The sequence below is a fragment of the Leptonotus elevatus genome, chromosome 3 (assembly GCF_054856555.1).
Source record: "Leptonotus elevatus isolate MCC_2025b chromosome 3, RoL_Lele_1.0, whole genome shotgun sequence".
Taxonomy (NCBI): Eukaryota; Metazoa; Chordata; class Actinopteri; order Syngnathiformes; family Syngnathidae; genus Leptonotus; species Leptonotus elevatus.
In genome coordinates, this window is record NC_141241.1 from 22,018,954 (window position 1) to 22,032,989 (window position 14,036).

General features: G+C 42.8%; 1 protein-coding gene across 5 annotated transcripts in view; it reads right to left on the reverse strand.

Annotated features, from left to right (window-relative positions):
- Positions 1 to 332: 332 nt before the first annotated feature.
- Positions 333 to 14,036, reverse strand: part of csnk1g1 (casein kinase 1, gamma 1) — a 37,611-nt gene continuing 23,907 nt past the window's right edge. For 2 of the 5 annotated variants that reach the window (XM_086070873.1, XM_086070874.1), the window contains exons 11-14: positions 12,704 to 12,814; positions 9,029 to 9,135; positions 4,798 to 4,821; positions 333 to 4,076 (exon numbers count right to left, since the gene is read on the reverse strand). In XM_086070873.1, coding sequence (XP_085926999.1) covers positions 4,022 to 4,076; positions 4,798 to 4,821; positions 9,029 to 9,135; positions 12,704 to 12,814 — 297 coding nt within the window. In that variant the 3' untranslated portion in view covers positions 333 to 4,021. The remainder of the gene's footprint in view (positions 4,077 to 4,797; positions 4,822 to 9,028; positions 9,136 to 12,703; positions 12,815 to 14,036) is intronic. The other 3 variants (XM_086070876.1, XM_086070875.1, XM_086070877.1) reach the window with 3 other exon arrangements.

The window sequence follows — 14,036 nt, forward strand, 5'->3', positions numbered from 1 at the left end:
GAAAGGGCCTTTTTTTGTTCCCACAGGTGGAAAATCACACTGAACAATTAATTTACTTAAATATTAATTTAAATAAACATTCCTTTAAGGCAGTGATTCCCAACCAGTGTGCTCTGCAGAGTGGGAAATTATCAAATTTCACTTAGTTGATCAGCAATTTATACCGACATGATGTATACTGAAATGATATTGTATTAGATGGTAGAAAGTATACAATTGACAAAGGTTGGAAGCAGTGATCTGCTTTCAATAATGTTTAGAGAATCAGAAGTACATCCGTTTTGTAGCAATTTAAAATCAGTTACACTAATACAAACCAAAACAAGAACAAAAAGGTGGAGAAATCTTTTATTTTACATAAAAAAGGGTGCAAACTGGACTTCCCTTTAGGCGTGGAGGGAATAAAAAGTGATTTTTCATGTAGGACAAATCATAACATGAATCAAAGGAGGGGAACAGGCAACTCAATAAAAAAACCAAAAACGATTTATAAGGATCTTAAGCTTTTTTCAGCAAATTAAAAATTGGAAACAATAAAAATAGGAAACTTGGGTCCTTCACTCTTGAAGCCCTTGACTAACTCAAAGTACATTTTTGAAGTGACATTCATGTTTCAACACAATAATACTTATTTACAGTTTGAAGAATTCTCTTAATCATAGCTCTGGGGCAAAAAATTGTGTCGAGGGGAAATAAACTCTTGAAGCTGTACAACTAGATTTTCCACAATTTGAAAGGCGGAGGGGAAAAAAGAATCAAATACAGCTTTTATATGGAATCCCAACAGAAAGAACCAAGACTACAATTGTGAAGTCTGTACAATTTACAATTCTCAAATAAGCATCACAACATTGCAGTAAATGTCACCCTCTTCTTCAAAGAAAAATACAGTAAGTCCAAGACAAATCTACAGTACAGCAACGAAGAAAAGTGCCAGAGAACCCAAAAAGTATGGCGTCATTCTTACCACTTGAACCGTCCTTAGCTTTGTGGCGCATCTTAGGATGTCACACACAACCTGAAGTCCAAAGCAACAAAACCCAGGGTGAGCTCTCGAATCAGTTGGAGAGTAAATGGAATGTCTTTTCCCCCACGTTCATAAAGATGACTGGAAGCCGTAACGTCTCACAGAGCCGACAATAGACGCGTTCCCCGGGAGGCAGCGCGCTCCCTGGATAAGCCATGCGCATAATAACCAGACATCGCACTGCAGGAGGCCCACAGATGCAAAGGAAATAAAAGGCTGTCAGGTTCACAGCACATCCTTGAAGGAAAAGGCAGGCGAGCAAAGAAAGCTCACTTCTGGAGATGTGACAACACTTTTCCTGGCTTGCTTCCAACACTTCGCGGTAACTGAATTTAGCCACCTTACGCTGTGATAAATTTTTTTTTTTAGAATAATGGTGGCCACATTTTCATATCAAGGACACGAGTTGGAATGAGATGGTAAAACAACAAATGAACAAAAATATTCCGCTTTCCTGGCACAGGTCAAAGGCATGGACTTGTAGTAGTCTTAGGAATGGCACTAAGGGAATTCGGAATTCAGGGCAAACATGAAACCAAACAAAACAACATGAAAGGCTATTTAGTTCGGATATCCACCTCACCACTGGGAACACGTTCAACTTTTTCAGCCTGCTGCCACTGTGGCATTATTGGAGTCCGAGGTCAAAAAAGGGTTTCCAGGTGAACATCTGACAATAACCTGCCCCCAGTCTGACCAACATCACACGTCCGGCACGTGTTCCACATGGAAGGAATACCTGTCATTCAAATAGCCCATTTCCCCACTATTACGACGACTATCAGAAAAGGTCCCGTAGATGCTCATATTCAAGTACTTTCAAGAATACAACTTAAGCCTCACGCCAATGGTGAGGGCTAAAAACAAACCAAAAGCTATACAGTGTAAATACACGCAACGAGCATATGGATTCAGTGAGATAAGTTAGCGACATTGTATTCAAAAAGATGCGGGCGAAGGTCCACTTAACGCCGCACGCAGGCCTCCAGTGAGAGTGGATTCATGCAGAGGTGGAGACGGGCGGGACGGGACATGGCACACAAATAACGAGGGGTGACAAAGCCGGCCGGGAACATGACGCAGACAACGAAAGAACCGGAGGTGGCAAATCCAAGTCCAGAAAGCAAAAACCCTGTCACAGGTTGGCTTTAGCCTCAGGCGCTAGTTAGCTAGCTACCTAGCTAGCTCCCATGGCGCTTGTTTACCTGCCAGGGAGTTAGTGGCTAGCTAGCTAGCACCAGGGGCTAAAGCCAAACAGTGACAGGGTTTTTACTTTCCTAGCTAGATCCCATGGTGATAGTTTACCTCCTAGGGAGCTAGTAGCTCGCTATATAGCACCAGGGGCTAAAGCCAAACAGTGACAGGGTTTCTACTTTCCTAGCTAGATCCCATGGTGCTAGTTTACCTGCTAGGGAGCTAGTAGCTTGCTCGCTAACACTAGGGGTTAAAGCCAAACAGTGGCAGGGGTTTTACTTTCCTAGCTAGCTCCCATGATGCTTGTTTACTTGCTAAGGAGTTAGTAGCAAGCTAGCTAGCACCAGGGGCTAAAGCCAAACTGTGGCAGGGTTTTTACTTTCCTAGTTAGCTCCCATGGTGCTTGTTTACCTGCTGTTAGGGAGCTAGTAGCTAGCTAGCATCAGGGGCTAAAGCCAAACTGTGGCAGTGTTTTTACTTTCTGGACCTGGGTTTGCCACCTCTGGAAAGAACCGACGACAGAAGAACACTGGGTCAACAAATATAGTAGTGCAGTCATGGTCTCAAGCTTTTTTCACATGTTGCTACCCTTTCCTTACTCATAAAGCCATGGCTATTTGGATTGAACAAACAATTGCATTTTAAAATGTTCACATTAGCAAGACACAAAATAAAAAAATAAAAACTGTGTTAGGAGGATAGGCAAGGTGACGTACTGAGGATATTGTTTCAAGGCAGCCCTATGTCAAATGATGCGGATACGATAACAACTCTCTCCAACAGTCGCCATCGTCGAGCGTTGCTTTGCAGTGCGGGGGCGGGGCATCAGGCTGCAATCCATCAGAGTCGCTCACAGTCCACAACTTTGGGCTTTTTTTTGAAACTCTTAACCCCTCAAACTGCTGCCAGCCTAACAACCATCAGATCAACGAGGTGCTTGTTTGGGGTTAAGGCAGAGAACAGTAGTGTTGAGAAGCTCCAAAGCAACTACTGGAGCAGCGTCCATTTCTTAACACCAAATTCGTTTTGGTCTCACCTTTGAACCTTCCCATGCACAGAACAAATTAGATAAATGCTCCAAAGTCATTTACTTTTTGGTTCATACATTCAGCGTGTATGTGGGGGAATTAGTAAGGAAACTGGTGGCAATCAAGAGATAAATATCATAAATAGTTTCTTCTTCCAGCCCAACTCCAAGTGTTCACAAAACAGGACGAGAGTCTGGAGGGTTGTAGTGTGTCGAGAGCGGTACTTTGACCTCGGAGCCGGAGCGCAGATCCTCTGACGAGAATGTGTGCGTGTTGTCCTGGTCTCTCTGGTCCCCACGATGCACCTCTTTGGAGGCAGAAAGTGCAGGAGCTAATGCAAAGCGTTTTCGGCTCTTGGCTTCTCGTGTGTCATGCTTTACATTCAGTCCCACGTCAGGAATACCCCCAAAAAGGGAGCTTTCATCAAAAAGAGTTAGCGACGGGGAAATGAAAATACGATTTAGCCAGTTAATCAATCATAAACCACAGGAGGAAAAAAAAAAAGACGCCATAAGGAGAAAAATGCATCTTGAACAAAATGATGCTTTGCAAAAGTTCCAACAAAATGTTAGCCCGCACATCCTGGATGGAAAAAAAAAAAAGATTCCCAGCAAATGACCAAAGCGTAAAAAAAACCCCAACCATTTCACAGGTCCTTTCAGAAAACGCTTCCATCAAGAGCTCTCTCCTTTTCCCGCGCTTGTCTTCTGAACGGAACCTCACTGACTTGTGTCAGCCCAATCAAGCGAGCCAGAAGGTTTCAGTCTGCTCATCATTTGTGTCGCGCCGTGTTCTTCTTCCGTTTTCGCCTGAAGAAGCAGCAGCACCTGCGGACACAGACACACATTACACTGGAAATTAAGGCAGAGTTCTTATATTGGCACGATAGATGGACACAACTCTTAATCCGTCCTCCAGGAGTTGGGCAAGAACCTTCCGTCCCTCTCAATCCTACTTCCTAATTTTAGGATATTTTGGCTTCCGAATTTGTGCCAACAGTTGAGGGAGGCCCTTTTCTGTTCCAGCACGATTACTGGCCTGTACGCAAGGCAAGGTCCATTAAGTGGCGTACGACTTAGCGCAGAAGCCTGACTTCAAAGCCATTAATCACTTTTGGGATGAACTACAATAACTCCAACTGAGAAATACTTTTGTCCATAAAGCGCATGCTGAAAATTGCAATGATTATTTTCTGCAAAATTTCTTCGAAACCTAATGTAAACAAGTGAAGAAAAAAAGAAGAAATTTGTCCGAGGGAAAGAATGTGGAGTGCACACAAAGAGCCAAGACACGATGAGCCAGTGGTTCACTAAATACACACAAAGACAACAAAGCTGTAAATTAGGACGACTGGGTCCTCGTATTATAATCAAGTAACAAAAGTTTGAACTCCTTTCATCTGGAGTCAAGCCTTGCAAACAGGACCGCATCTTCTGATGCTTTCAAAGTTGCCACTCTCATGAGTTTGTGTAAGATTCTAAACCTAAGCCTAGGCTGATCCACTCCCTGTTCCATGAGCCTGAGGTAGACGAGCAGAGAGGGACTCACCACAGGTTGAGCATTTTCACGCAGCTACAGAAGAGAGAACACAAAGAGTTGGAAAGACAAAAGAAAGATAGATTAATACAGCAAGAACATGATGACGATGAGGATAGAGCACGTGCAACACACACACATGCACACATGGACAAGCACAGTGGGGAGCTTTGAGGGAGAAAGGTACGAGGAACTAGACCAGTTGCTAGTTCTGGATTGGTTGCGGAGTATCAGGAAGTTGATGTTATTGTATTATATTCAGAATCCACAGGAACGTTTGACTTTCACAATCTGACGATTGGTCGATAGAGGACGGAATGAGAAGAGGACAAACTTTCACGCACACAACCAGTTCCTCTTCTTGTCAATTTCAAAATCTTGTCACTTTGTCTTGCTGCCAGGATGTCACGCTGATTATGTCGGCGCTGCCGCCATCGCAATCTCACTTAAATACCCCGTGGTGGAAACACTTAAGCAAGGAACCACGGACTTCCCAGGACTGTCCAGAGACAAATTCTCTCTCCTGAATGTTTTGGGTCGTCCCCGGGGCCTCTTGTCAGTAAATCATGCCCGAAACACGTCACCAGGGAGGTGTCCAGGAGGCAACCTAAACAGATGCCCCGGCCACCTCATCTGGCTCCTCGCAACGTGGAGGTTCAACTCTATGTTCCTCCCGGATGACCAAACTTCTCACCCCATCTCGAAGGGAGAGCCCAGACACCCTGCGGAGGAAACTCATTTTGGCCGCTTGCATCCAGGAGCTTTTTTTTTTGGGTCACGAACCACAACTCTTGACCATAAGTGAAAGTAGGAACGTAGATTGATCGTTACAATCCATTGCTTCGCCTTTCGGTATGGCTCCTCCCTCACCACAACAGACTGATACAGAGACCACATCATAGAAGACGCTTCACTGATCCGCCTGTCAATCTCCAGCTCCCCAACACAAAGCGGGAACTCAACACTTTTGCAACTGAGGTCTAAGATTTGGAAGTGTTTATTTTCATCCCAACCACTTCACACTTGGCTGTGAACCACTCCAGTGAGAGTTGGATATAGAAGCAAATAGTACCACATCTGCCAAAAGCATTGATACAATACTGAGGTCATAGAACCGGACTCCCTCAACACCTCAAGCTGCGCCTAGAAATTTTGTCAAAGGTTATCAGTAAAACGGATAACATAAGGCTATCTGAGCGGACGCTAACCCTCATTGAAAGTGAATCCAACTTACTGTCAGCAGTGTGGGCCAAACTCTCGCATGCAAGCGCTGCCCCGCAGAACTCCCTGAGGGACACGATCAAACGCATTCTCCAAATCCACAAAACGTATGTCAACTGGTTGGGTGAACTTCGATGCAAGGACGCAAACAAGGGTGTAGAGTTGGTCCACTGTTCCATGGCAGGAACAAAACCACACTGCTCTTGTTAAATCAATCAATTCAAAATCCTGACGGACCCTCCTCTCCAGCACCCCTGAATAGACCTTACCAGGGAGGCTGAGGAGTGTGATCCCTCTATAGTTGGAACACACCCTTAAAAAGACGGTCCCACCACCCCGATCTGCCAATCCAGTGGCACCGTCACAGATGTTACCGCGATATTGCAGAGGCGTGTCAACCAGGACAGCCCCACAACACCTCTTGCCTTTAAGAATTCTGTGCGGATCTCATCCACCCCTGAGGCTTTGTCACTGAGGACGTTTTTAACCATCTTGGTGACCCCAGAACTAGGAGAGCCCAGCTCAGAGTCCTCAGACTCTGGTTCCTCAAAGGAAGGCATGTCGGTGGAATTGAGGAGATCTTTGAAGTATTCTCCTCATCGACTTACAACATCCCGAGTCATTTTCCATGTGCGTGAGCATTGAAGTACCCCAGCAGAACGAGTGAGTCCCCGGTGGGGGCGCTCTTCAGCCAAAGACTCCAAAAACAGTCAGGACCTGTGCCCCCACCCGGAGGGGGGAGGGAGGCTACCCTCTCAGGATCTCATCCAATGGGGTGAACCCTAAGTTACCATCGTCAAACTGGAGGCAATTATTATGCCCACACCTGCTTGACGCCTTTCAACATGGGCTACTCCAGAGTGGAAGAGAGTCCAACCCCTCTCAAGAGGGCTGGTACCAAAGCCCAAGATGTGTGTGTAGGTGGCCCACCTATTCCTAGTCTGAACTTCTCTGCCTCGCACACCAGCACGGGCTCCTTCCCTGCCAAGGAGGTGACATTCTATGTCCACAGAGCTAACTGCTGTCATCAGGGATCAGACCGCCAAGGTTCCCGCTGCCCAGCTCACAGCGCACCTAACCTCTTTGTCTCCTACCACAGGTGGTGAGCCCATGGGAAGGGGGACCCACGTTGCCTTTTTTGTCTGTATGCAACCGAGGGGCCCTGGGTGCAGGACCGGTCACCACGGGCTTGCTAGCGAGCCCCATCAGCAGGCCTTGCTCCGCATCCGGGGAAGGGAAATCATGGACCAATGTTTTTAATCATCATAAAGCTAGGTGTAACGCTTCAAATCTAAACTGTGCGATGGAGGCCGATGGAAACGTTTCTTGTAAACTTGAGTTTACATTGCATCTGCATCAATTCAGTTTCTACAATCAAGTCTTCAATACATCATTCCTGAAAATGCTTTTGGATCATCCTGTGATGACATAATCCTCTCTTTAATGCCCTTTCCAACCTTACCAAGCACCTGCACTCCCCCCATCATGGTCAATTTTGGTGGAATGCCAAGGTATGTTAAAAATGGGTCTATTATTGACAACGGAGTCTGATTCACTGCATCATATCAGGAAATATCCAATAAAGCAACAGTGGAAAGTACTGACACTCCAGTACTGTGTGGGACGTATGGATGAGAGTCAACAGTAAAAGACACTCAGGAAGAAAAGCAAAAGGCTTGGAATTATGTGTCGTAATTATTGATATGTATCTACAATACAAATGATCTAAATGGTGATGAACACTTGGGTGTAGAGCTGTTTAATCCGATACAGAAAGCCGTGTAATTTTCTGGCAATTCATCGTTTACAGCATTGATCGTCATCATCAATTTGTACTAAACGGCGGCCCGGAAGTTGGGGGCCACTGTTCTAAGGCATATTGCGCATGACTTGTTATTCACAATTAAGACACAGATTAACTTCTAAAATATAGTGTTGCATTGTGTAGATGTCGTTGACAATGTGTAGAAATTAGGCATGGGCCGATTCTGACGGTATGATACCTGTCAGCACAAATATTAGGGCATCACGGTATTGAAATTACAGTGCTAAAATAACAATCAATGAAATATTTGGGTAAATAAAAACAGCATTTCTTTCCATTAAACGCAATATTTTATTTTTTGACAAAATATAGAATATTGGTACAGAAGAAGCGTATACCATGTTAAGTTTAAATAAATATATATATTTTTAGGACAATGCACATTAATCAGTGCCTCTTTCGTCTTGCTCCCTCCCTCCTCCTCCGTGCGCAACTGCTTACCCCTCCCCTCTTTGTTTGTCGAGAAGGAGAAAAAAAGTTACGTGGAGGCAAATCACTTCAAAGAGGCTGCTTGTTTACTTAACTCTGCAAGCAGCCATTCATATAGTGATCGGCTTAGAATTCCACTCACACTTATTAGCGGTTATTCCAACCTTGACTTTTTAAAAACCAACTATCAAACCAGTAATCGGCCCATGCCTAGTAGAAATGTGTGCAATTCATTTCACTGATAGTTAACTGGCAGCACGGGTTCTAGTGGGTTCAGCTTGCTAGCGGCGCTATTAAAGTACCTTTCAGCAACGACGCCAATCATCATAAACAAGTGTGTCAATGGATACCAATGGAGGATGGCTCGTCATTAGACAAAAATACAAACACATGCAAATGTATGTGATTTATAACTAAATCACCTTTTGTTGAATCTTTGTGTCCAGTCCAAAATGATTGAGACACCAATGTAATATGTAATTTACTTAAATGGAGGTCAGCCAATTATTTTATTTTGTGCACTAGTGCTACAGGAAGATGTGTACTAAGACTAAAATGAAAACCTCCGTCTTCACCTGATTGCTGTCTTGCATCTTTAAAAAAGTAGAATCACATGAAAATGTGCCGCACAGTCAAACAAGATACAAGCGAGATGAAGGGTGTCACAATTCCACAGCATGGCAAAGGGGAGCAGGAGGGAAGCAAAAAGAGGTGGCGAGGAAGAGCGGAAAAGAGGAGGCAGCAGAGGTGCGGCTGCATGACACATACTTGGCCTCGTCCACCACTTCCACCTCTGCCTGGGCGGTGATCGGCGCATTGGAATGAGCGGCTAGTGGGTCGTCAGCATTCAGCTCCCCGTTGGTTGAACTGACCACCTGTGGCACATACACACGCATCTTCACATCACGTCCGTCTGCTTGTACTATCAACCGCACAACAACTACAAGTTTACATGTTTGCCAGCATCAGTGTGAACGCAGCAGTGATTTCAGCGGGTGAGGAAAATGCAACATTGTGACCGCACTACGTTCACTGTATGGACACGTGCCAGTCTCACAGTAGCAAAGAGCAAACCGCACATCAATAACACAGAAGGCACACTACATTAATGGGCAGTATTATGTAGAGGGGCTGGGATGAGATACCTAAAAGTTTCACAGATTCAGAAGTGGTTCTAATTCATGACAAAAAAGTTATGTCAGTCTGGTGTGTCTCACTATGTGCATGAACACTTTTATTCTACATTTTGTACAGCACTAACGGGTATTTGCCTTAGTGCTGTCACTATCGAATATTGTAATATTCTGTAATACTAATCTGATTAATTTTAATTTTGAATTAAAGCGTATTACAATAAAAACAATTTTTACCTAATAAGAGGTGGGTAGTAACGAGCAGAGTTGGCAAATCAAGGTCCAGAAAGTTAAAACCCTGCCACAGTTTGGCTTTAGCCCCAGGTGCTAGCTAGCTAGCTAGTTGTCTAGCTAGCTCCCATGGTGCTTGTTTACCTTTTAGGGAGCTAGCGAGCTAGCATCAGGGGCTAAAGCACAAACTGTGGTAGGATTTTTACTTTCTGGACCTAAATATTGCACCTCACAAGCTACATTTACTTGAGTAACGTCTTGTAAAAAAAAAAAAGGGGGAAAAAAGTACTTATAAGAGTAGTTTACCACAAAATACTTTTTACTTGAGTAGATGTGTGAAGATAAAATGTTACTCTTACTCTGCTATATTGGGCTACACTAGAGTTGTTACCCGCCGCCCCATTCATACATTAGATTTACTGTATTTTCACGGAAGTGCTCCGCTTGACTGACTTTGTGGGAGCATTTTCGTGGACACCTTGCTTTTTATACTGGATATGTGGCCCTGGTTGAAGACTGGCAGGCATAATGAGAACCCGAAAGAGTCAACTGAAAGCTGATGTCTTTCAGTGCCGAGCGAGTTATGCCACAATTTGTGACTGGATTGTGCATGCTTGGGCTAATGTGTCTGCTTGCACTGTTGCTTGAGCTCAAAAAGTTATTTAAAATTTTATTTTATGTTGAAGATGCCAGTATTTGCACATAATTTTATGTTTGTCTCAGGTTTCCATCCAATTGTTTCGAATTTTTAAAGCGACTTTACTGAAAATGCGCAAAACGGACATGCGACTTATGCCCGTTTCCATCTGTTCTTCTTTTGCGAATATTGAGAGGGGACTCCGCCGCTGTAGGTGGCGGTATACACCATAGAGATGTGATCCACCAGTAATTTAAAAGGAGAAGAAGAATACCAGGAAGCGACTGCGCCGTGCGATGATGTCGTAGGAGTTTGCTTTTGTAATTCCTGATAAACCGTAGCGTTTCTTTGCTGTTTTCCATCTGAAATAGCATTAATATTCTTCTTTAATTAATTCCAAAAATATTTCTGTTACGTCGGCCCCCCAAACTTACCTTACTTTATCATCCGCCATTGCTTTGACACTACAAATGTACGTGTGACATAATATCCGGTCAAAACATGCGACGTGTATCCGGTCTAAACAGCGGTTATTCATAAAACCTGTTTTCATAGCCAAAATGAGCATTTTCCTTTTTTCGATACACTTCAAAATCCACCCCGTCTAAGCGTAAAAACGCATTTTTGCAAATTTTTGACCCTTTTTCCAATTTCTAGCGTTTCCATTCAGTTTTATTTTATTCTAAGAAAAATGGGTGGATCATGGATGGAAACCCAACTATAGTTTATTTTTATTTTTATAAATCAGACTTCATGTTCAATACTCAGTACTTGAGTATTGTTTTCAGCAAATACTTTTTTACTTGTGCTTGACTGATTTTTTTATGACTATTTTTTTTACTTGAGTAATATTCTTTTGAAGTAACGCTACTCTTGAGAATTTTTTTTTGCTACTCTACCCACCTCTGGTCTTTTACACGTTTGAAGGTTTAATACGCCACCAATATGTATGAGCAAAATGAACTGCATGGCAAACATAAACCTGGTCTGGCTAGTTGATCAGCAATCAACTCTGTGTCTGTTTTGTAAACCTTTAATTAAGTCAGGCCCTTAGTATTTGAAATTCAGCAGACTAGGTAGTAAAAAACTATGGAAGGGGATTAGGGCCAGTGAAGAGAGACAAAAAAGATTCTGACTTTCTTCTCAGAATTCTGACTTTAAAGTCAGAGAATGAAGTCAGAATTCTGACTTTATTAGTGCTACTATTATTCTGACTTTAAAGTCAGAATCTTCCAAACCTTTCTCTCTTCACTGGTCCTAATCCTCTTCCGAATATAACCAACGTAAAAGAAAAAGTGTAAAAATGGCAGTCTAACAGTACTCACTCGCGACACGCGCAAGACTGACTGTCACCATGAAACCGCTTCATGTTTTGCTTTTTATTTGGCTTGTTGTACCTTGTATTTGTTTCAAAAGAAGAGCCAGCCTTGACAAGAGGCGTGTTAAGAAAAGAACTGTTGAAAGAGTATAATATTCTCTAGGCTCCACAAAATAATAGTCACATTCAACTCTTTCTGTCTCCGGCATGGAACGTTTCCTAGCTTTTACATTACGCATATTAATGTTTTTCTTTTTATATTTCTACATTAAAAAAAAATCAAGAGTCAGTGACATGACGTATTACTTCCTCCTTGTTAATCATTAAAGTGTGCTTAAACATTGTTGTAACACAAGTATTTGCACTAGAATGCTCATTATGGATGAAATATAAACACACGATGGCAATAATTTGACCCTCCAACCATTTTCCACGGTTCTTGCTTTGAATCTGCAAAAATCTCGGAGGTCAACAAGCATTCCGGAATGCATTGTAATCGTTCTATAAGGTCTCACTGCATTGGGAGAAAGATTTTCCTTTTTAAGACCATTTCAGATAAGCGCACATGCACTAATTCAGGTCACCCTGCCATGCACGAAGCTTCGTGTTTTCATGAGGCACGCAAAAGATGCTGAGTTCAAAGTCTGCTGCTACATGGCATCATCACCGTCTGTGGGGCGGGGCACCATGAGGACATGCAGATGGTGGTGTGGGAAACAAACATTCACCAGCAAAGGGTACAAAAGTCTGGGAGAAGAGCATGACCATAAATCTGTCTCATACACCTCAATCTATGCATCAGACACAATTTACTGTAAACGCAGTAAGCTCACATCATTTGCGATCAATTTTGAGCGATAACTTTGTTTCAGTTTATGGGGACAAATTGTCAGTGAAATTGCTTTAAAAAGTTGGATGATCATTTTCATTCAAATTGGGAATTCTGTTCAATTATCAGAATGGCAAATGTACAAAGGAAATTTGCACTGATATAAGAAAGTATTAGGTGCTTCTTATATACAGGCCACCTGTACACTTGATACAATGTCATAAGGTGCTACAAGACAGATGTGAGGCCTGAGACCTGGACGGGTGGACTGGCTGATCAGGTAAGGGGTGTATACCTGCACTGAGCCCCCATGCCTGTCCGCTGCTAGGTGGGAGGTCAGGTAGGAGGAGTTTGCTTGGCGAGTGGGCTGCACCTCCCACGCTCCTCGTCGATCAGAGGCCGCTGTCTGCTCGGGAGTCGGGAGGGGACGCCAAGTGACCAGAGGAGAAGTGGGTTGTTGGGAGTGCAATGAGAGAGGGAGGGGTGATGGAATAGTTGCATTAGGAAAGATGGGTATTCGAGTGGGCCAGGCCAGGTTCATGCAAAGCACCATGGAAATTGGAGAACAAAAACGCAAATAAATAATAGTCAAACCAAACCAAGCAAGGCTTATTGTCAGCCAGAAAAACGAAACAAAAGTGCCCAAGACCAAAAGAAGTGTCTAAAATCTCTTCTGTTTACGTAAAAGATCAAATTAAAAATCTCACTATACCAACGATCAATCATTTACTGTGTTTCAGACAACAAAAAATAACTCATTCACTCCCAGCCATTTTGACTGAAGCAACCCCCTTCGCTCCCGGCTGTTTTACTGGATTTTGCAAGAATATTGTTTTCTATTACTATAAAAACATGGAGGCTACCAAAAGAAATAATAAGTCTCTTCTTTCATCAAGACAACAAAAGAGTATTTCTATATTAGAATATAGCTAAGTTTCATCATTATTCACAAATCTGTTTTAAACTGTGGGGAAAACAGCTTATTTGCAACATGGCCCTGGTTGGTCTCATACTCGGCTGCCACCCGCTGGCCGTTTTTGTAATAACTAACATTGCTTCAAGCATTCTCTTCAGTTCAGAGGCTACATCAAAGCCTTCTGTATGCTCAAGCATAAAAACAAACGTATAAATACATTTTGGGGAGCATGGGGTAATATATGAAATAGAACTGATTTATACGTTTTTGGGAGCAAATGCGTTAAATGGTCACAAAGACGTATTTTTTTTATTACCAAAATAAACACAATGGCAGAGTGGTCAAATAAAAAAGAACTAATTTCGATTCTTGACAGCTAATCCTCCCCTCCACTCAAATTGTACTTTTAAACTATACTACTGTCACATTATAAGGAAAATGCTTGAAAAAACATATATACTTAAATTGGTTCGAAATTAGCTATTCAACAGTCACACAATGTAAGCTTATCTTTCTGTGTTCACAAAACAGATTAAAAAAGTAAATAAGAACATTTTATGGGAGGGGAAAAGACAATTCCTCAAATATCTTCTTCCACACATACAATTGAGATGGTTATGTCTCGCTTCAACACTCAAGGCGCATACTGTAGTTCATTTACCTTAAAAGGGAAGTCATACAATCTTAAGTCAACACAGTTCTACTCCAAACT